The sequence below is a fragment of the Xenopus laevis genome, chromosome 7L (genome assembly GCF_017654675.1).
Source record: "Xenopus laevis strain J_2021 chromosome 7L, Xenopus_laevis_v10.1, whole genome shotgun sequence".
Classification (NCBI taxonomy): domain Eukaryota; kingdom Metazoa; phylum Chordata; class Amphibia; order Anura; family Pipidae; genus Xenopus; species Xenopus laevis.
The window spans coordinates 59,409,588-59,434,572 of record NC_054383.1 but is presented as its reverse complement, the minus strand read 5'-3'; the positions used below and the strand labels follow the sequence as shown (position 1 = coordinate 59,434,572).

At 38.1% G+C, this 24,985-nt stretch overlaps 1 protein-coding gene across 11 annotated transcripts in view; it reads left to right on the top strand.

Moving 5' to 3' along the window:
• The window catches only part of tubgcp2.L (tubulin gamma complex associated protein 2 L homeolog), a 221,034-nt gene that overhangs the window by 82,040 nt on the left and 114,009 nt on the right, over positions 1-24,985 (top strand). For 10 of the 11 annotated variants that reach the window (XM_018224523.2, XM_018224524.2, XM_041568527.1 and 7 more), the window contains 3 exons: positions 1,183-1,363; positions 19,409-19,589; positions 20,555-20,727. In XM_018224523.2, coding sequence (XP_018080012.1) covers positions 1,183-1,363; positions 19,409-19,589; positions 20,555-20,727 — 535 coding nt within the window. 11 annotated transcript variants of the gene reach the window in all.

Here is a 24,985-nt window from a genome sequence, read left to right as displayed (position 1 = left end):
TTAAGTTGCAGGTAAAACCAAGTCCCTTTGTAAAATGCATAATGAAGCAATAGAATTCTTAATGAATCAGATAAAATTGAGCATAGGACTGGCCAGATATGGGATGACTTTGACGTAGTTGGCCAGCTTAAATATATTGCAATATATGGACAAACAATCCCTGTTTTGTTTAAAGGGTAAGGCATTTTTAGTAGCAGTATGCACAAAATGTCGCTGTCTTAAATATATTGATAATGGGTTGAGTGCAGAGGACTCTTGTATTTGACTATATGTATTTTGTGGTCACACCCTCATTGCACCCCCGCCTAATGGTTTTAAAAAATAGTGGTGAGCACAACTTTCCCTTGTTTGTTATAGTATATATATATATATATATCTGCCCAGACCAACGCCCATTTAAAAAAAAAAAAAATGTGATTGTGAAGAGACTATAATGAAGGAAAAGTAAAGTTGTATATATGTCTTCACAATCACATTTTTTTTTTTTTTTTAAATGGGCGTTGGTCTGGGCAGTCTCCCCTACAAAAGCCGCATATGCAGGTGGTGGGGGAGGATCTAGTCCAGATTGAAACCAAGGTTTTAAATTTTGATCGCAGGTAAACAGGTTAGGGACCGCCGTATGTGGTTTACCTTGACGTGGTATGGCGGCTTACCAATTTTATGATCATAACTTTGTAACAAAAAAACATGTTTTTCTTTATTTAGACAGGGGATTATTGTATTTATATATATTTTTTGATATGGCCTTAGGAGTGCACCCACAACCCCCCTCTAATACATTTCATACTGCCTCAATCATAGAATTTAATGAACCATACAGTTATGAGTGGTCCTCTAATTTACTAATAAATACATTACTAATAAATGTTTTTTTAAGATGGAGAGATGAATGATAAAGGAAAACTATAATTAAATGTTTGTATATGGTAAAATCAAAATGGACCATGTTTATCAGCAACTGGCTTTAAATGACATTGTTTTCAGCCAAACCAAACATTTACTTTTTGATGATAGTGTTTCTTTAATAACAGCCTTAAACCATGCCTGGACTGTTGTAATATGTTAGTTCACAGATATAAGGTATTATCTGCTTTTTATAGTTTTACTCTGGTTTAATATTACACCAAATTTTTATGCACAAGTAAATCTGACTTAAGTTGTTTGCTCATTTTTGCCATGCAGGTAAATATCTGAATGTGGTTAGGGAGTGTGGTCATGATGTTACCTGTCCAGATGCAAAGGAAATTACTTACACTTTGAAGGAACAGGCATATGTAGAGCGAATCGAAAAGGCATACAACTATGCCAGTAAAGTGCTTCTAGACTTTCTGATGGAAGAGGAAGAATTGGTAGCTCATCTACGGTATGAAAAAACATGTTACCCAAGTTTGTTATAAAGTATTTCTGCAGTATAATGTTAAGTCTAAATTTTAAATGTAATCTGGTTTATTATTTTTTTTTTGCCAATTCTGGATTTTTAATTAACTTAAAGAGACAGTACATAATAAATTAAATTTTTTCAAATTCTAGTCGAATTTGGACTATTCCCTAGTTGCAGTACACAAAAAGCAGAGCAGGGCACACACACACAGGCAGAGCAGGGTACATGCAGGCAGCGTAGGGCACATGGCACACGCAGGCAGAGCAGGGCGCACAAATGCAGAGCAGGGTGCACACAGGGAGCATATGGAAGGCAGAACAGGGAAACCTATCAGGACCACTCTAATATGTACTACATATAGTGACACATTGCATTTTGTGTGTATTTTGTATAAAGTGTGAATAGGTGGACAATGTGTGCAGTTTCAGTCTCGGGTTTTGGTGTGAACAGTACAGGGCTTTAGGGGTGTGAACAATAGAGGTGTTACAAGTGTGAACAAAGCAGGGGGATCACAGGTGTGAACAATACTGGGGATTAGTCTGAATTTGGGGTTAAAACAATGCAGGGGCCAGTTAATCTCTGTAGTGATACCATTTAAATTTTACACATGGGTAAGCAAACACAGCAGGAGGTGGGGTCTCCACACTGGGGGGGGGGGAGGGGGGCGAGCCGTCAGTTAGACAGCCCTGATCTAGAAATACTGTCACCTTTTGTGCCTCACTACACATTGCAGTATTGGGTTAGGTGTATGTGCATATCTCACAAGCCTGATCATTTTCTTATCACATGACAAAAACCAGGTGACTTTGCTCATCCCCAATATCGCTGCATGCAGCAGGGAATCACAACTGGCATCATCTTAGGACAACACCGTATTGTTCCACTCACTTGCAGTCATTACTGTGTTTACTTGAAAATAAGGCACTGGTTTATTTAGTTCGGCATTTTGTTACATATTTCTATATCCTCTTTCTTTATTATTGGTTGATGACACATATTTGTGAAAATAATTAAATATGGGCAGGATGTAACAGTCTTTCATAGGGATTTGCTAATACAGGTATGGGACCTTTTATCCAGAATGCTCGGGACCTGGGGTTTTCCGGATAACGGATCTTTCCGTAATTTGGGTCTTCATGCCATAAGTCTACTAGAAATTCATATAAACATTAAATAAACCCAAGAGGCTGGTTTTGATTGCAATAAGGATTAATTATATCTTAGTTGGGATCAAGTACAAGGTACTGTTTTATTATTACAGAGAAAAAGGAAATCATTTTTAAAAATTTAGATATTCTCGATATCGGGTTTCCAGATAAGGGGTCCTATACCTGTACTGAGAGGTTGTAGATTGAATTGAAGGTTATACATGTGGGTTTCACATATATGTAGACTACTTCTACATTTTAAAGCTGAACTATTGTAAAAATTTTAATTTAAAGAAGAACTAAACCCAAACCCAACTCACTGCCCTCTCTGTTGCCTCCCATCCAAGCTCCCGGCTCAAACTAAAGCAATATATATAGGTAATTATTAATGTTCATTGTTGCCAATCGCTGCAGTCTTGTCTAGCACATCCAGTCACCAGCACATTCTTCCTTTATATTGATTACACCTGTTTTTAGCATTTCTTTTAGCATTTATTATTTCTCAGCTGATGTGTCTTTACTAAATTTGTTACGTCGCAAATAATTCAAGTGATACCCAGTATATTATACTCGGGTCTGTAGTATTATGGCAAGTAAGTTCAAAGGCCTCTGTTCATTTCTTCTGTTATATAGTAATCTTAGTGAAGGTTTCAGTGTTGTGCAAATCAGCTGCCCCATGCCACTGCAAAAGAAGATAAGCTGCTTTTACTTTAGACAGATAAAAACATATAGATTTTTTACATGCTGCTACAATCTTACAGATCTCCACCTAGAGAGTGGTTTGTGCAAAGTAGCATTATCCCTTTAAAAAAATTATTTACCCCCACAGTTTGGAAATCTCTAAATATTTTCTAGCATGACCAAGAGTTGAAAGTGCTGTGGATTACTGGGACAGAAGTAATGTGATGACCACCAATGACTGCATTCAATAGCAATAGGAAATTTATATAGTTACATAGTTAAATTGGGTTGAAAAAAGACAAAGTCCATCATGTTCAACCCCTGCAAATGAAAAAACAGCATCCATACACACACCTCTCCATACCTTCACATAAATTAAACATACCCATATCTATAATAATTGATTTACCTAGAAATCAATCAATCAATTCTTATCTTTTAAACTATAAAAACAAGTTCTGTGTGTCATTCAGATGTGACATTGTGTTCCTAAAACATATATTAACCGTCAATCCAATCCAAATGAAAACCCAGCATCCATACACACTCCCCTCCCTACTTTTTTTTTTTTTTAAAAGGTTTTTATTTTGCATTTTCAAACAGTAAACAAACAAACAAATATTGTATTATGCATGGTTCCATCTTATTGTAAACATATCACACAGTATATCAGCATTTGAAATATTTGAATCCTGTACATTTGTATATACTTTAATTCGGGTATAATTCTGGATCTATTGCCCCTAGGGCACTTAAGTAGGTGATATAGATATAAATGCCATTGACATCTTGCCATCTCTAACATTAAGGCTCCTCAGTGGACTCCAGCCAGTCCCGCCACACTAGATCATATTTCTGAGGGCATCCTCTTGCAGTATAAGTGAGTTGTATTAGGGGGAGTGTTGTTTTTAGCAAGTTCAACCCCTCCCTACTTTTAATTAAATTCTATATACCCATACCTATACTAACTATAGAGCTTAGTATCACAATAGCCTTTGATATTATGTCTGTCCAAAAAATCATCCAAGCCATTCTTAAAGGCATTAACTGAATCAGACATCACCCGGCAGTGCATTCCACAACCTCACTGTCCTGATTGTGAAGAACCTCCTACGTTGCTTCAAATGAAAGTTCTTTTCTTCTAGTCTAAAGGGGTGGCCTCTGGTACGGTGATCCTCTTTATGGGTAAAAAGGTCCCCTGCTATTTGTCTATAATGTCCTCTAATGTACTTGTAAATTGTAATCATGTCCCCTTGCAAGAGCCTTTTTTTCCAGAGAAAACAACCCCAACCTTGACAGTCTACCCTCATAATTTAAGTCTTCCATCCCTCTAATCAATTTAGTTGCACGTCTCTGCACTCTCTCCAGCTCATATATATCCCTCCTAAGGACTGGAGTCCAAAACTACACTGCATACTCCATATGAGGCCTTACCAGGGACCTATAAAGAGGCATAATTATGTTTTCATCCCTTGAGTTTATGCCCTTTTTTATGCAAGACAGAACTTTATTTGCTTTAGTAGCCACAGAATGACACTGCCCAGAATTAGACAACTTGTTATCTACAAGACCCCTAGATCCTTCTCATTTAAGGAAACTCCCAACCTCACTGTCCTCACTGTGAAGAACCACCTACGTTGCCTCAGATGAAAGTTCTTTTTTTTATTCTGAACGGATGGCCCCTGGTGCGGTGATCCTCTTTATGAGTAAAAAGGTCCCCTGCTATTTGTCTATAATGTCCTCTAATGTACTTAGTGTATTGTTAGACAGAATTATGTGATTTTTGGAGGGTGCAGAGTTTTAACTGGCCATCTTATAACCACTTTCTGGCATGTAACCCATATTCCAGGATTGCTGTAGGAATTTTCAGATATTTCTGAATCTTGTGTCGTCTTCCACTATTTTTTAGGAGACATGCTTTAAACATTATATCACAACATAAATACAATTTCTCAGTCGGCCACACCTATCAGTGCCCTGGAGGCAGTAATTCTCCTCTCTTGTAAAGTAATAAATAAGAATCTTGGATTTGCTCTCTGTTTGAGCCCTGATGTGTCCTAGGTCTGAGATCTACACCTTAAGGTTGTATCCACCTATTCAGGTAATTATCGTACATGTAGAGTTTACAGTACAGGTATAGGATCCCTTATCCGGAAACCCGATATCTAGAAAGCTCCGAATTATGGAATGGCCTCCCATAGACTCAATTTTATCCAAATAATCCAAATTTTTAAAAATTATTTCCTTTTTCTCTGTAATAATAAAACAGTATCTTGTATTTAATCCCAACTAAGATATAATTATTTCTTATTGGAAGCAAAACCAGCCTATTGGGTTTATTTAATGTTTTAATGAATTTCTAGTAGTCTTAAGGCATGAAGACCCAAATTACGGAAAGATCCATTATCCAGAATACCCCAGGTCCGAGCATATGAATGGTGCACTCTGTAGACAAAATTAATACCTGGGTGCCAGCATGGGAAATAAGCAGTGAAAAAGGATTGCGACACTCACAGGGTTTTAGTGAAAAAACAAAAAATGTTTTATTATTAAGCCTCAATGTTTCGATCCCCCACAGGGATCTTCGTCAGTTTTTGCTCCTAACGAAGATCCCTGTGGGGGATCGAAACATTGAGGCTTAATAATAAAACATTTTTTGTTTTTTCACTAAAACCCTGTGTGTGTGTGTATGTATGTATGTGTATATATATATATATATATATATATATATATATATATATATATATATATATATATATATATATATTTGCATTTGCTCATAAGGATCCGCACACCAAAATTCTTTCATCAAAATTCAGTGCTTTATTCAGTACATAGATCTATGTACTGAATAAAGCACTGAATTTTGATGAAAGAATTTTGGTGTGCGGATCCTTATGAGCAAATCTATATATGAATTTTTGGACCCTGCACCCACAGGAATTACACTAAGTCCGGTCTACAGAGTGCGGTCGTTTCACACAGACTATATATATATATATATATATATATATATATATATATATATATATATATATATATATATATATATATATACACATATACTGTATATACATCCCCCACATTCACAGCACTCACGTTTAAACGTTTCTTGTTGCCTGGGTGCGTGTATCCAGTGTTGTATGAAATCTTCCACTGCAGAAAACTAACGTTTCGGCTTTGGCCCACGTTTGACAAAGGCTGGGACACAGCCGAAACGTTAGTTTTCTGCATTAAAATTCTTTATATTTTCGTAAGCCCTGAGAGTGCGGTCTCTGCTTTGTAAGATTATATTTTATATATATATATATATATATATATATATATATATATATTAGTAAATGGACCCGCACTCCAATGTTCTTAGTGAAGAAAAGTAATGTGCTTTATTCACAAATGCATATCCAATGTTTCGGTCCACACTGGGACCTTTCTCAAGGATAAATCGCATGTGTACAGACAAGTGTTTAAATCCCTTTTGAAATTGGCGCCAAGTATGACGTCATAGATAGGAAAAACCCCATGTTAAACATTCAGAACATTCGTATGGTGGTAAATGCAAAAAATGTAATACATACAATTCACCACTGGGTGTCACCATAGTGCTGATGGTGGTAGTGCTCAATTGAAACAAAGTGTCCATAAAAAAGTGTCCATTCATGAAGTATTCATGAGTAGTGATGGGCGAATTTATTCACCAGGCACGAATTCGTGGCGAATTTGCGCGATTCGCCGCCAGCGAATAAATTTGCGAAACGCCTGCGAAAATTCGGGGAAAAAATTTGCCGGCGGCAAAAACGAGACGCCGGCGGCGTTTCGCGAATTTTTCGTGAATTTCTCGGCGAAACAACGCAAATTCGGCCATCACTATTCATGAGCAATCTGTAAAATTATACAAATGTATTACTATGTTGCTTGTTTCAGGCAAATACAAAAAAATGCAAGTTTCAACACATATTCAATCGTATTCCAATATTGTTAAATGTTTATGCTCAACAAAAAATGCTGCATATCCAAAAAAAATGTTTTTATGTATAACCGTTCATTGCTATGTGTCTATTTTATACTTGCCTAAGCACGATGGTTACGGGAGATACCTATTTAGTTAAGGAAACAGCTAAGCACCAATTGTGCATTAAGGCCTTTAGGTGCCACACAGTCAAGCTCATGTATCCAAAAGGCTTCTCTTTGCAAGAATGCCTTGTTGCAATCACCCTCTCTTGTTCTGGCCGGTACGTGCTCGATTGGCATGCATCTAAATGCTGCTGGGCTATGTTTTGCTTCTGCCCAGTGCCGGGCTACTAACTGTTGGGCAATGTCCTGTTTTTTACCCTTTGCTTTGTCTTCCCTTTCTGGGTCTAATGCAGCCCTGATGCTTGCTCTATGCATGCCAATTCGTTCTTTGGGCATCCTGACAGTCTTGCCACAGTAAATAAGCCCACAGGGACATTTGATTATGTAAACCACAAATGTGGTTGTGCATGTCATCCTATGTCTAATGCTATATCGTTTCCCTGTGCGTGGGTGTAAAAATTGATCACCCAAAATAAGGCTGCTGCACATGACGCATCCTGAGCATTTATACACACCTGGTCGCGGTGAAAGAAAATGTTGCGTGTGGGTGTTGGAATATTTATCCAATGGATCCGAGGGACTTAAAATCTCTTTTAAGGAGCTCCCCCAGCCGGTAACTGAATTTGGGTCTATGTGGTAATTTTTTACCTAACATGTCCTCACTTTTAACCAGTTCCCAGTGTTTTAACACACATTCACGCGTAAATTTGGAATTCTCACCATACTGGCACACATAATACAGGTCTTTTTCATCACTCAGTCTACTGGTTGTGCTGGTCTCTAGTAGAACTTCATCACGATTAAGGCTCAATGCCCACTTTTTTGTATTTTCAATCAGAGCATTTGGATAACCCCTGAGCAGGAATTTTTTACACATTGTGTCTATATCCTCCACCCTCTTGCCTTCCTCACTGTCAATCCGTATTACTCTCAGCAACTGGGATTTTGGCAATGAGTCTAACAGGTGCCTAGGGTGATTACTCTGGTAATGTACCAGAGTATTCCTGTCTGTGGGTTTTACGTGTATACTTGTTTGCAAGGTATTGTTAACCTTATAAACTCTTACGTCCAAAAACTCAATATGGTCATCATTATGATTAAAGGTCAATTTAACAGGGTTAGTCAGACTGTTCAAATGTTTCACCAAGTCTTCAAGCTGTACAGAGCCCGTCCATACAAAGAATATATCCTCAATGTAGCGCCTGTAAAAGGCGCCATATCTCCTAAACAATTCATGACTTAAGACACATTCATTCTCATACATGTGCATAAACGCATTGGCATAAGCAGGTGCCACTTTTGATCCCATTGCTGTCCCCGTGCGTTGTAGGAAAAACTGCTTTTCAAACTTAAAGTAGTTTTTATATAAGATGAACTGCAACAGGGATAAGATAAACTGACATGGGGGTCCATTATAGCGCCCATTGTCAGTGATTAACTTGTGTACCGACTCTATTCCCTGTTCGTGTGGTATGCATGTGTATAGGCTCTGTACATCCATTGTTACTAGGATAAGCCCAGATGTAGGTATATCTATACTTCTTACAACCTTCAGGAAATCATTTGTGTCTTTTAAATAACTACCTATCTGTTGTACACAGGGCTGAAGGTGATAGTCTACAAATTCTGCAATCTTTTCATTAAGGGAACCATTGGAAGATATTATCGGTCTCCCCGGGGGTGCTTCTAGGTTTTTGTGTACTTTTGGCAAGGTGTAAATAACCGGTCTGACAGGAAATTTCGGCAAAAAATAATCAAACATGGTCTTAGAAATGTGGCCTTCATCAAGTCCAGTCTCCAAAATGCTCTTCAATTCCTCGTGAAATAGATTGGTGGGGTCATAAGTCAATTTTTCATAATTAGTTACGTCATTAAGTTGTGACATCAATTCCTCTTTGTAGTACTTGTAATCAAGCACTACTATCCCACCGCCTTTATCAGCCCTTCTAATGATGATATCTTTATTCATTTTCAGGGATTTCAATGCATTTTTATGCTCAAATGATAAATTCCCCCTGCCCACATTTTTTGTTTTATACCAAGCCGACATTTCCAGATCCAGCATACGGAAATCTCAATTTTTCATAATTAGTTACGTCATTAAGTTGTGACATCAATTCCTCTTTGTAGTACTTGTAATCAAGCACTACTATCCCACCGCCTTTATCAGCCCTTCTAATGATGATATCTTTATTCATTTTCAGGGATTTCAATGCATTTTTATGCTCAAATGATAAATTCCCCCTGCCCACATTTTTTGTTTTATACCAAGCCGACATTTCCAGATCCAGCATACGGTTAAAGGTCTTAATTGAGGGATTGGCACTGATAGGGTCATAGTCACTTTTGGGCTTAAAGCGTCTGATAACATCATTATTATATTGCATGGTAAGTAGTGCCCCATTAGTAGTCATATTATTAGTCAATTCAACATGCTCCTCACATTGTGGGGAGCTACAGTTCAACTCTCTTAACCCCTTGTCCTGTTCAAAGCGCTCCTTAAGGCGCAGTTGTCTGGAAAACTTATAGTTGTCTACAGTATGAGTAAAAGGGGTTAAACTCACCGATGGGACGAATCCGAGCCCTTTCTGCAGCAGAGTCTTTTCCGCCGTTGTCAGGCGATACGCTGATAAGTTGAAGATCATGTCTTCTTCTTGTGCCTCAAGGTCTGCTGTGAGCGGGTTGTAACCGGCGCTACTGCGGCCGGCCCTCTTGCCCCGGCGGGTGGCTTTCTTGCGCTGCTGTGTCTCGGGGGTCCTTCGTTTGGCCCTTGTGTGCGCTCCCCTAAAAAAGGGGAAGAAGAAGGTGCTGCCGGTTGGGACAACCTGTCTTGCGATGATCCGGATCTGCTTCTTTCACTTCCGCTGTCTGACGTCCTACAGGATTTCGTGATACACTTCTTTAGCTCCAAGTTGCCCAAATGTATCCTCATAGGTTTCTGAAAAAAGGATATTTTCTATATCCTCTGTGGTGAAGCTCTCCCGTTGTGCATAAGATGAGGAGAATCCAATAGCCTCCATGCTAGTTTAATCGATAGTTTACCGGGGTGCAGAACACACTATTCAGGGAAATGATCCCCATATATAAAGTCAATTTTGGTGAGCGCACTCTTACCGGATTTCTTAGATGGTGGGTGCGTTGGTCAATATATATTGTCGGGACAGTGAATGCACTCCTCCCGGGTTCAATTCTGTCGATGGTGGTGGGTTGGTCAAAGCTTAATGTTATAATCCAGTAAATGGACCCGCACTCGTTCATATTAGTGAAATAAATGTGCTTTTATTCAAAAGTTCATTTGGAAATGAACTTGTGAATAAAAGCACATTTATTTCACTAATATGAACGAGTGCGGGTCCATTTACTGGAATATATATATATATATATATATATATATAGTGGATAATGTACCCCCTACTGTAATTTATAAAGATATTATGTTACCGAGGAGTTATGTGACCATATAAAAGCACGAGGCCGCAGGCCGAGTGCTTTTATACAGGTCACATAACTCCGAGGTGACTATTAATATCTTTATAATTTTCTGTAGGGGGTACATTATCTATTATAATCTACAGTGTTTTTACTTTTTTTATTGTCTCCCTGTGTGATTCTTCTCCTTTAAACTAAGTTCTGTGGCATTCTGACCACATGGTTGCAGTCATTTGGCTTTAAGCTAAAAAGTGGCAGAAGGGGAAAGGCACGAAGGGTGTAAAATGCAGGGGGGTGGGCAACTCCAGAGATGAACTGAGTGAGATAAACAGAGAGGAGATTGATGGCACAAGAGGGACGTGAGTGGGAGGGACAGACGCAGCGAGACTAAAGTATGAAGCTGGGGGGTGGGAGCAGCAAACAGATCGAGACAAAGAGTAACAGGGTGATGGAGTGTGACGAAGAAGGAGGGGGAGCAGTAGAGAGAGGCAGACGGAGCAATATTGAAGTTACCTGGATTGGAGCGCTGAAGAAACAGGAGCAAACGGTGACAGGGTGTGGGAGGGGCAGAGGGAGGAGGAGCGGAAGAGGAAGCCCGAGGCAGACGAAGCAAGATCAGCAATGGAGGGGGAACAGAAGAGGAAGAGAGACACTGAGGGAGCAAGCATCAGAGGGTGGGAGACAAATGGAGAACGGAGAGGTAGGAAAGGCAGCACGACCTTAATAGGAGGCGCGAGAGAGCAGGCAGCGTGAAGGCGGAAGTGAGGCAGACAAAGCAGGAGGAAAGCTGTAGGGAGAGTGCAGCACTGATAGCTGCTGACGCATTAAGCTATAATCGGCGCGTTCCGACGTCAGAACGCGCCGTTTATATAGTGAATAAAGTACCCCCTCTTGTAAAATATAAGGATATTATAAGTTACCGAGGAGTTTCATGACCATATAAAAACACGAGGCCGAAGGCCGAGTGTTTTTATACAGGTCATGGAACTCCGAGGTAACTTCTAATATCCTCATATTTTACAACTGGGGGTACTTTATTTATTATAATACACAAATTTTAGTAAGTCATGTGACAGAAATGACATCACTACTCACCGTTTATAACTGATGACATCACTACTCACCGTTTATAAGGATATAATTTACAGGATATTCATGGCTTTTGTGTATTATAAGGATATAATTTACAGTCTGGTCCCATAGGGAAATTACCAGACTGTAGATTATATATATATATATATATATATATATATATATATATATATATATATTCTTCAAAATGGACCCGCACTCCAAATAGTTCAATCAAAGTGAATTTTATTGAATCATCACTCACGTGTCCAACGTTTCAACTCACATTGGGGCCTTTTAAACGTTGGACACGTGAGTGATGATTCAATAAAATTCACTTTGATTGAACTATTTGGAGTGCGGGTCCATTTTGAAGATTGTATGTTATAACTTGACCGAGCACCCACCACGTATCACAAGGGATTGAGTGCAGGTACTTCTTTTTGAACATATATATATATATATATATATATATATATATATATATATATATGTGTGTTTTGAGGTAATTGAGCTTTGGAGGTCTTGTGTCTGCTACCCCCCCACCTCTTAAGGGGCCGTCCCTGGTTCTTGAGAGGGTAGCTGACCCTAAAAAAATGTGTACTGGAGTTATTGGACGTGGTGATGCTAGAAACCGTATTCTGGGGGGGGGGGAAATCTACCCCTAGGTTTGCCCCTAGGTTATAAAAGTCAGAAAGGTAAATACTATGTACAGTAGCTTAAGGTCAGTCTCACGTTCTTTCAGTCGCAACAGGTTGATTCACAAACATGTACCTAGGATTCATTAGCGTCTAATAAAACTCCCTTGTACTGGTTGCCAAGGCACCATTCCCTAAACACTATTGCAACACTGCAATTGATACGTCCCTATATATGTGTATATGTGTGTATATATATATATATATATATATATATATATATATATAAAAATATGTGTATGTATGTATGTATGTATGTATGTGTGTGTATGTATATATATATGTGTGTATGTATATATATATGTGTTTCTATATAGATTATGTAGATTATGTGCCTTGGAAACATTAGAGGATCGGGTGGATAGATTTAACAGATATAAAATACTGCTAGGGGAAATGGAGATGGACAATGAGGGGACTAACATGTTACATACACGGTTCAAAACCCTGGAGAAACAGATGTCATATAAGGTAATATTATGCTGGGACATTTTAACCCTTGAAAAATGCATTTCCCTAAATTGGATACCCAGGGGACTTAGACTAAAAAAATACCCAAAGTTTGCCAGGGAGAATACAGATTTTATCAAAAAAAATGGAATGAGGCCTTGTCCAAGTGTTCTATGAAACTGATGGGACTAATAATTAATCAGAAAAAACAGGAACTCTTGAATACCAGAGAAGAGATCAAAGAATCTCAAGAGTATCTAACATCTATAGATAAGTCCCCTGATTTTGACATTGGATTCCAAACTGAAGGAATATCTATCAAAGTAGAGTCCTCAGTAAGTGCCCGTAAAAAAACGTAAATTAAAAAGAGATAGAATGGACTAAGAAAATGATATGGTCTATATGTGGAACAAACCAAAATCCATTCTGAGAAATAGGCCAAAACATCATAACCGTGATAAATCTGTCTTTTTTTCGAGTGTGCTAAGTGATTCTGGAGAAGAAACTTCCTTTTGTACTGAGGACATGGAACCTATGTCCTTACGGTCAACAAGAAGAAATCCATCTGATGCTGATCTGGATTATCCCGGAACATCAGAGAAATACAGGAAGCCAAAAAACTCCTATGGCTGGACGCAATTGCGAAACGCAAAAAGATGGACAGGAAAGAGACGTTCCAGACGGAGCCATCAAACAGAAAGAAGACCAGGAGAGGAGAAATAAGGACACTACAGGCTGAGGACGAACACAAGAAGGAAGGACAGGATATACTAAACGTAGGACGTACAACCCGCTGCTTAAAAGAAAGGATAAGGGAGCACTTAAGGGCAATTGGCGAAAAGGATGAGGGGTCACCTGTGGGTAAGCACTTTGCTGTATGTTCCCCAAATGGTACTCAGGATCTGATAGTTAAGGTAATCGAACAGGTAAAAGTACCTTTAAGAGGAGGCGATACGATAAGTTCTAAAAATCTGAGAGAGGCTTTCTGGATCCTCAAATTGCAGACGAGGATACCGAAAGTTTTAAATACGAGACAAGATATTGCACATCTGTACTGATCAATGATAGATTAAAAGAATAAGTACCTGTAATGCATAGCACAATGCGGAATGGGAGCAGGGACTAAAGAGAGGTCTAACGATACCCCATATCAACCATATGAGAGAGAGAGATAGATAGATATAGATAGATAGATATATATAGCTATATATAGCTATATATATATATATATATATATATATATATATATATATATATATATATATATTATATTATATATAAAATGAGGGTGGTTGTTGTCCCCTGAAGCAGGGACTAAAGAGAGGTCTAACGATACCCCATATCAACCATATGAGAGAGAGAGATAGATATATATAGATATATATATATATATATATATATATATATTATATTATATATAAAATGAGGGTGGTTGTTGTCCCCTGAAGCGGTGATAATGAAGAGCTTGTATCTATAATGTAATGGTAGATATGTAGTAGCTACATATAACAAACTAGCTAGAAATATAAATGTGAATACAGAAATAAATATAAAGCACTTGATCATATAATAATACATTTGCAAAAAGATTTACATAGGGTATTTGTCGTTGCCTTAACAGCCACTTGGCCTCAGCAAATTGGGATCTCCGTTTCCTGATAATTGTAGAGAAATCTGGATATAGTGAGATTTTGTGGTTGTCATGCATTATTTCACCTGCCTTAGAGCTGGTTCTCTGGCCTTATAATTGAGTAGTCTGTCGATTAGCGGCCTAGATGTTGCACCTGGTGGTGGAGGGCGGCCTGGAATTCTGTGGGCTCTTTCTACAGCAAAGGCCGGAGAAAAAATGTGGTCACCAAACTTTGATTGGAGCCAGTTTTCAACAAAGGATTCTGTGGCGTTGCCTTCTGCTCGTTCAGGCATTCCTAGGATTCTGATGTTATTCCGCCTTAGGTGGTTTTCCAAATCATCTGCCTTAATTTCAAGAATAGTCCGTTGTTTGGAAACAGAATCTATTTGATTTGGTAGAGGAGAGATTAAGTCCTCAAGATCCCCTATTCTCCTTTCAGCTTCGCCTGTTCTTTCCCTCACTTTTTGCAGATCATGCTTTAAAATAGCAAAGTCTGTGTGTATCTCATCCACTTTGGAGATTAATGTGGAGTGATTGCTGGATATGATTTGTGGCACTTCTGCCAGCGTGGGGTCAGTATGAGAAGCAGGCTGCTGTGGGGTGGCTGGGCTGGAAGGGCCTTCTCCAGCATTGGGGACTGTTTTTGAGGGGGAAGACACCCTGATTTTGATTCGGAGGCGATGTACTCCCCAGTTTCTTGGCTGTTTCCTCCCTCAGCTTCGGATGCGAGCCTGGTGATGTTACATCGCCACGCACCCCAGCCGTGGCGCCATCTTGTATGCGCTTCTCCTCAGTCGCAGCTGCAGTGTAAAGCCTGTTGGATTGATGATTCTTTTTCATCGGGACCCAGGAAGAGATGTGCAGCGTTGCCGCATCAATGGTAACGTGTTACAATCGGTAAATTCGTTTATAAACAGGATTAAAATAGGCCCTCAGGCGGAGCTCACGCAATGTGTGTCCTACCCACTCAGCATGCAGACCACGCCCCCGTCTGTAAACATCTTTAGTGGTGGGCCAGACATTACTGATTAGTTACTTTTATGACAAGCTCACCCAGTACTCAAAATATGAAAGCAGCTTCGGGGGGGGGCAAATAAGGGTATGCAAAATTGAGGTTTCACTGTATATGGTGTTCTTGTATTTAGACCAAATAATATTATACATATTCCATGTATTATACCAGAAACAATAGGCACAAAGCAGTCCATGGCAAACGGCCACAACCATGTATACAGACATAAAAACTATATATATCAGGATTCATCATCCTGACGAAAGGGGTTGCCCCCCCCCCCCCGAAACGTTGAATGTTTGGTGGCTGAATAAAAGGGGATACTCCCCAATTGCATTAACCAGTGTGTGTGCGGATCCGTTTTCTATACACATGCATTGCTAAGGGACCCGCCGGGTCAACGGAAGAAACACACCACCAGTTGCAGGATTGGTGAACTACAGGTGTGCGGTAGGAGAAATTACATTGTAATCTCATTTGCATAGGACATATTTTCTGCTTACATTGCATAGCTTACTTACTAGTAGTCATGTGACTTCCCTTCTGTCCAATAAATAGCAGCAGTTCAGTCATTTTTGATACAAAAGCTTTAGACTTACAATACTTAAAATACAAAACAGCATTAAATAAAATTAAAATGTGATACTAAGGATGCACTGAATCCATTATTCAGCAGGATACTAAATCCTCCACAAAACAGCTTAATGCTGAACCTGACTATGCATGCAAACTTCAGAACAATTTTTTAAAAATTGCATACATTTTGCATATAAAACATGTTCTCATTCACCTGCCAAGAAAAGAGAGTGAAAAGGTTTTGAGGGTTCAATTTGGTGTGCCTAGACAATGGCCAAAGTGCACTGCATCCTGGATTCGGTGCATCTCTAGATGATAGTATCCCTTTAAGCAACTATGGTGTCTACAAATATACTAACCCAAAAAAGGATTTGATTGGACGAGAACCATGTCTTCATAGCATTGCGTTCACAAAGGTCCTGGGAAATGCAGTAACCTATTTCATTATGGCAATTATAAAATACAGCATATACTTTAGCATGTAACATTTATCAAAATCAAACATATAATTAATGACATTTCTGCTTGTTCTAGTTGACTGGCTCAAAAACTATACAGCTTCCTTAACTTAATCTACAAATTCTTCACAGTAAAATATTTCAGAATGTGAATTTTTTTTTTATTTGTACTGATTATATTAGTATTTATTATGTTATTTCCAATAGGCTAGTAGGTTTTTCAGGTTTTGTTGGGCTAGGGTTTGGAGTGTGTATATACCTCCAGAAATATGTCTGGACATGGTCAGGGAAGTCTTTCAGCAGATAATCTTGGGAGGAATGTACCTGCATGACATTAATGGAGGGGCCCAGCAACACACTGAAGCCTGGAAGGTCCGTGGGGTCATATATTAGTTTGGCACCATGTCTAGGGGAGGATTTCATGGCATGACCCCCAAATTTGTTGCAGACTCTTACTGTGAAAGGCAGCATGTCAATAAGAAACTAGTGTTCCTCCTTGCTGCTGTCAGCTGCATTCCTTCCTCTGCCTGTTATCTGCATGCTGAGCGTGCTCTGTGCAGGGGGAAAGGATGAAGGGGGATCGGGAGCCAAAAGCGATGAAGAAACAAAAAAACTTGTACGGCACAAAGTACTTCAATGTACAAACTGGCCAATCAGGGGGCGCTTAAGGTTTTACAGCAAATTGAAAGTGCTAGGCTCCCTAATTGGCCAATTTGCACACTAAAGTTATTAATGCTGAAGGACCTGCTTAGGCGGCGGTGCAAATAGCCTGACAATTTTGGCGTATTTTCCATGCGGCCCCCACCGGTGCAGGGACCATGGGCCCTGGTGCAGTTGCACCCTTTGCACCCCCAGTAGTTACGCCACTGGCCCCTATATGCCACATGCTTGGGTAAACCTATACATATTGGGCATCAAACTGTTCAGAGGACCCAAGGCTTTCATATTTGGTGTAATTTATCTTGATACCTAATAGTATGTGGGAAATACGATGCTGCAGGGTGGATGTGATTTTTGGAAATGTCACCAAAATTGCCAAATTTAGGAAAGGTTTGCGGCTTGGTGCTTTGGAGTAGAAAGACATGCATACCCAATTTGGATTCAGGGAAATGTGTAATTTCCAAAAATATGATTTTCTGGGGTAAACATACTTTTTCTACCTTTGCCCCCCCCCCCCCCCCAAACAATGTAAATCTGTTGATTTTGCAGTACCTGAAATTAAAGACTATATGGGGGGGTCTTCATTTTGGGGCCCCTATATGCCACGTGCTTAGGTACACCTATACATATTGGGCATCAAACTGTTTAGGGGACCCCAGGCTTTCTTATTAGGGGTGATTTATCTTGAAACCTAATAGTATGTAGAAAATACAATGCTGCAGGATGGAAATTTTGAGGTTATTTATCATTGTTTTGCCAGATTTAGGAAAGGGTTGTGGCTTGCTGCTTTTGAGTAGAAAGACATGCATAACCAATTTGGATTTGGGGGAATGTGTACATTCAGAAAATATATGGTTTTCTGGGGTGAACATACTTTTTTCTACCTTTGCCCCCCCCCCCATCTATGCAGATGTGTTGGTTTTGCAGTATCTGGAATTACAGAACTGATAAATGGGGGGCGCAAATGGGGTGTCTACATTTTGGGGCCCCTATATGCCACATGCTTAGCTAAACCTATACATATTTGGCATCAAACTGTTCTGTGGACTCCTGGCAATCATATTCAGGGTGTTTTACACTGATACCTAATAATATGTGGGAGATATGATGCTGTAGTTTGGAAGCTTTGAGGTCTTTTTTCAAAAAATTCACCATTTTCTATAAAAAATCATAATTTTAGGAAAGAATTGCAACTTGGTTTTTTGGTGTACATAGATATATTTACCCATTTTTGATTCACCAGAATCTGCTCTTTCTAATAATGCATAGTTGTTTAGGGTAAATACTGTAAATGGAGTGTTTGGCCTTGAAATCAGAAGTATGCCGTTTTGTGGAGCGGTGCTTTGGAAATTTGGTAGTGTACTGCGTGGCGATTTTCATCTATACAAGTGAGAAGTCTCCATAAAATTATATGTATTTGGTATTGTCAAGTTCAGGAGACATAGAACTTTCCAAATCAGCTGTGTTCTCATACATAAAATAAATTATGTTTGATATATGGGATTGTACTATATATAACAATATATTGTTTTCCTGGGTAAACTAAAAGACCCCCCCAGGAAAAGCCCTTAAAGTGAAAGAGTACAAAAAGTCTTAAAACTGCTTGGCAAAGGGTTAAATAAGATCACATTATGGTCACTATTATCCAAGGCATCAATTGCTTGCGCATTTGCTAAATGCACTAGGTCATTAGAGATCTCTAGATCCAGTATAGCATTTTTTCTGTTTGGCTCCTTTTGGCTCTGTTTGGTGCCATTAAATTGTCATGCAACAAGTTTATAAACTTGTTCCCATTAACTGGCCTGGCAGTAATGTTGCTCCAGTCAATATCTGGGCAATTAAAATCCCCCATTATCATTAATCTATTTACTGAGAAAACCGTTGATGTGTTTAATACCTATTTTCTCTGCTCTATGTATGTATGTATGTACAGTTCGGTCCATAAATCTTTGGACAGAGACAACTTTTTTGTATGTATGTGTGTGTATGTGTATATATATATATATATATATATATATATATATATATATATATATATATATATATATATATATATATATATATATATATATATATATATACTTTAACATTTAACTAAACATTTAAATGTTCACAATTAACTTAATATTTAATTTAACAGATCCATAAAGCATTACTTTCTTATGGACCAGGGAGACTTCTTTGTGCATTTCATGGACCTGACTGAGGAGGAGTTGAAGAAACCAGTAGATGACATCATTCCAACTCGGCTGGAGGCTCTTTTGGAGCTGGCACTGAGAATGAGCACTGCCAACACAGACCCTTTTAAAGACGATCTTAAGGTAGAATTAGCTAAAACATCAAAATCTGCTAGGCACTGTACAACACACTATAGCATAATATAAGAAGTAATGTATTTCTAAAGTTGTAACATCACACAAGTACTGTGGGAAATCTATGCTGACAACTATACTGTATGTATAAGCATATAAGGTGATCTATCAAGCCTACAGACTACAACTACAAATACATCAACCGTTTAGACATTACGGATACAAGAATGGATATATGTATGTATAGTTTTTCTTATATATATATATAACAATAAATAAATAGATTGGGCTGCTAGATGTCGTGATATGCAGATGTCTTTGAAAGTTGTGGAGTTATTCACAGTTCTTACTATTTCATATTATAGTTATTGGAATGCTATGCAATAGATATTACTGGGAGTTTTGTGAGGATTATTATGCTCAGCAACAATATAAAAATCCCCTATGTGTCATTATCTTTGTCAGGGGTTAGTTTACTAGGTTAGGGAGGGGCTTGGAGATATATATATATATCTTTTGCCTTTATTGTTCAAATCCTGTGATTTTTGATTTCCCTAATATTCTACAGCCGAGTTACATTATTAATTCTATAATACACAAGAACCATGAATATCCTGAAAATTAAATACTTATAAATGGTGTTTAGCAATGTCATCTTTTATAATTGGTGCTTAATGATGGAGTTTGTGTCTCATGACTCGCTGAATCTTGTGTATTATAAAAAATAATTTTCCACGCTATTGTAAAATCTATTGTAAGTCGCAGAGGAGTTCTGTGACCTTTGGCCTCTTGCCTTTTAATACCTTTAGAATGTATAATAGGTGGTTCATTATTCCCAATATAATGTATGCCACGGATAGTATACCCTGTGTTTAATACTACGTTAAGATCTGTTGCTACAAATACACTTGTCTTCTAGATTAATGAAGTGCACCCTATGCATAAAAAGTAACTTTAAATCTCCTTTTTTGCAGATAGAGTTAATGCCGCATGACCTCATCACACAACTTCTACGTGTTCTTGCTATTGAAACGCATCAGGAGAAAGCTCTTATTAACTCTGACCCCACTGAGCTGGCACTTAGTGGACTGGAATCTTTTTCATTTGACTACATTGTCAAGTGGCCACTTTCACTAATAATAAACAGGTACAGGATGGTGAATCTTAAATACAAAATAGCGGAGCCACAATCAAAGCTACCAGAACATGCTACCATAAAATGCAGCCATTAACAGAAATATTTGCAAAATTAGACTACTAAGAATATGCAGAAATAATTTCACATTCGATTCAGTGCTACCGTTATACAAATTAGTCAACAAATTTAGTATGTAGTAACTTAGCCCCTAAAAACAAAAAGATAGTAGGATAACGGTATCTTCTACCAAGTTACCAGTCAGTAGTTTACACCTTAGTGTAAAAATAAAAACTGGTTAAATAGATAGGCTGTGCAAAATAAAAAATGTTTCTAATATAGTTAGTTAGCCAAAAATGTAATATATAAAGGCTGGAGTTCTGACTGGAGTCAGTCAGAACACTACTTTTCAGCTCTCTTGGTTTACACTGACTGGTTACCAGGCAGTAACCAATCAGAGACTTGAGGGGGGGCCACATGGGTCATTTCTGTTGCTTTTGAATCTGAGCTGAATGCTGAGGATCAATTGCAAACTCACTGAACAGAAATGTACCATGTGGCCCCCCTTCAAGTCGCTGACTAACTCAGAGTTATAGAGCCGAAAAGCAGGAAGTTGGATTCTGGCTGTTTTATTAGACATCTGTTCACTCCAGCCCTTATATATTACATTTTTGGCTAACTAATTATATCAGAAACATTTTTTATTTTGCACAGCCTATCTATTTACCCAGTTTTTATTTTCACATTGAACTATTCCTTTAATTCCCCTTTGGAGCAAGGATGTTAATAGCCTGCTGTCAGATGTTTACAAAATGGAATAAATAAGGCAGGGAAAGAACTGAAATCTTAAGTGAGTTTAAAAAAGCAAGTCATATGAAAATAATTTTATTAATAATAATAATAATAATAAAATAATAATAATTAGTTAATATAATTAATTTAGGACAAGTCTTGTTATATAGCAGCCACATGAGACTACTGTGAAAGCTTCAAGAGAGAGAGAGAAGGGAATAGAGGTAACAAACTCACTGTGTCTACGCTGATAGTGGCACTTCAGGTTCCATAATGCATTGCAACTTATTGAGAAAGGCTTGAGTATTTACCAAATTACTGTGACTGCCTTTGAACAGTGAGGAAATGGTATGCTCAAGTTTGGGGTAAGCATAGTAATGTAGTTGGATGGGTTGGAAAAAAGCACACATCCATCAACTTAAAAAACTTTCATAAATGAATACAGTTTAAAACCTTTCTTACAGTCACTGCTACGGAGTGGAATTGCTTGCTGTAGCCAAGTTTATTATCCACAGGTACCACTTTGTCTTATTTAGTCATGGGGGTTTATCTAACGTAGTCCCATTAAAATTTATAAGGGGCTTGCATATTTTTACAGGTGCATAGCCTTAAATTAATCACCACTGAATTATATCTGCCCAGATTACCAGTTTTTCCTAGATCCCCTGCAAGGATGATTGGCTGCATAGTTTTTTGTCATCTGCATAGTTTTTTGTCATCTGCCAACACTGACACATTATATACAAGTCATTAATGAAGATAAATACATTTGGTGCCAGTACAGGACCCTGTGACACCACTAAGAACCCTACTCAAAGTAAAGAAATGTACCATTGGTAACTACTCTAACTACACAATTATTTAGCCAGTTTCCGATAAATATACAGACATTACCAAGCCCAATAGGCCTTTGTTTAGAAAGCAATTATACTTGTCACACTTTCTTCTTTATGCTACACTGAATCTAAAGTAGATTAGCAACCCCTCTGTCAAAGTTCCTCCTTACTTGATTATAAAAAAGCAATTCAATTTGTGTGACATGATCTGTCCTTTATAAAGCCATGTTGATTACTCATTGTATTAATTAAAAAAAACTGAAAAAATAACTTGGGAAAAAAAGACATCCAAGCAATTCAAATTTAAAACATGCCTAACTACTAGTTGATCCAGAAGAAGCCAAAAAAAGCCCTTCTGAAGCCTTTCCATTTTGCCTCAGAGGGGGAAAAAATCCTTTCTGATTCCAAGATGGCAGTCAGACTGACCCCTGAATCAACTTTGTACTAAGAGCTATTGTCAGTAACCCTGTACTTACTAAAAAGTGATTCAACTAATTATTGAATTTAATGTATCTGCCAGTACAACTGATTCATGGAGAGAATTCCACAATATCACAGCTGTGTTTTTTGGATATTACAATGGTACCTCTTTTCTTCTAATTGGAATGGATGCTCTTGTGTCTGCCGGAAGGACCTACTGGAAAATAAAGCATTAAAGAGATTATTTACATATCTTTTACCAGCTTAGTTGCCCTTCTCTGGACGCTCTCCAATTCAAAAACATCCAGTTTTAGCACTGAAAAACAATATTGAACTATATTTTCCAGATCGGGCCTTACAAGTGCTTTATAAAGAGGAAGAATGACCATCTCCTAAAGCAAATCTATGTCCCTTTTAAAACAGTTCATAACTTTGTTTGCCCTTGCAGCTGCTGACTTGCATTCCTTGCTACAGTTAAGTTTATTATCTACAACAACCCCAAGGTCCTTCTCCATTATAGATTTGCCTAACACCGTCCCATTAAGGTTTGCAAATATTTACATCCCTGGTGCATTGATAAGATTCTCGGTTTATCCTGCTGCAAGGATGCCACATCCTGGATGGAATTAATTGTGCCACATGCTTTGTAATCACATTATTTCCATTATTATGGAGCCACAATTTCAACCTGCATCTTTTTACTAATTATGTAAAAAAAAAATTAAAAAATGAAGTATGGAGGTTAGTCTTAGCCTCTGTAGTAATCTATTCCTTATTTTCTATCTTTGCTTTCCTAATTGCTGTTTTAGATGAAATGTGTTCTGTCCCTTTAGACCAGTGATCCCCAACCAGTAGCTCGTGAGCAACATGTTGCTCTCCAACCCCTTGGATGTTGCTCTCAGTGGCCTCAAAGCAAGTGCTTATTTTTGAATTCCAGGCTTGGAAGCAAGTTTTAATTGCATAAAAACTAAGTATAGTGCCAAGTAGAGCCTCCTATAGGCTGCCAGTCCACATAGGGGCTACCAAACAGCCAATCACAGTCCTTATTTGGCACCCCAAGGGATTTTTTCATGCTTGTGTTGCTCCCCAACTCTTTTTACATTTGAATGTGGCTTACGGGTAAAAAAGGTTGGGGACCCCTGCTTTAGACTTTCTTTGCTATTAGCATCTTTACTTATTTATGAAGCCACAAAGGGTAGTTCTTAATGCTCTTACAAAAAGTCTTTGGGGAATAAATTGAGAGCAGTAATGATTCAATATAATTTTAAAGTACAACCATTTCTTTTCTGTGTTTTAAACAAAATATCTATGTTCTGAATTACTGACTGTAAGCAACAGCAACTAGCTTTTCTGAAATACTTTGTTGCTATTTAATTTAATTCTCTAGTATATAATCTTGAATGTGATCACTTAAACTTTCAAATAACTTGCCCAGATGTCAAACGTATGGGCATTTAATTGCCAGGCTGAGATTGCAATCCCTTTTTAAATATTAGAATTGCATCTTCCTGTAAGCCATATGTATCCTATCTGATGAAAGTGAGTGCAAAATAGTGGCTAGGCTTAGACTGAACTAAGCTCTCCATACTGAAGGACCCAGATTCTGGGTCCTTGGTCATAAAAACTTAAGTCAGCATTTAAGTAGCATTTAAGTGTCAACCACTTGATTGAGCTAAGCCATTTGTTCCACTATTGAGTGGGTCTTGAAACTTTGACTCCTCTATTGTTTACACTGATGAAGAGGTCTGGTTAAGCACATTTGATTTTTGATCAGAATCCTTTATAACAAAAACATTTATATACTCAACCTGCATCTTTTTAGTATTAATATACTTAAAAAAAAGTTTGGGGTCAGACTTTGCCTGTGAAGCAATCAATTTATTATTTTCTATATTTGTCTTCCTAATTTCCATTTACAACATTTAAAATATTTATATACTTCAAAAGCAACATCTGTCCCCCCTCTGACTTCTAGTTTTGAAATGCTTTCCTCTTCATAGTTTCATAGTTATGTTGGTTTGAAAAAAGACCAATGTCAAGTTCAACCCCTCTAAATGAAACCCAGCACACATACATACAAATGCTTACACAAACAAGGGAAAGTTGTGCTCACCACTAATTTTTAAAAACCATTGGGCTGGGGGTGCGGTGAGGCTGTGACCACAAAAATAAATATTGACAATTACAAAAGGTCCTCTGCACTCAACCCATTATCAATATAT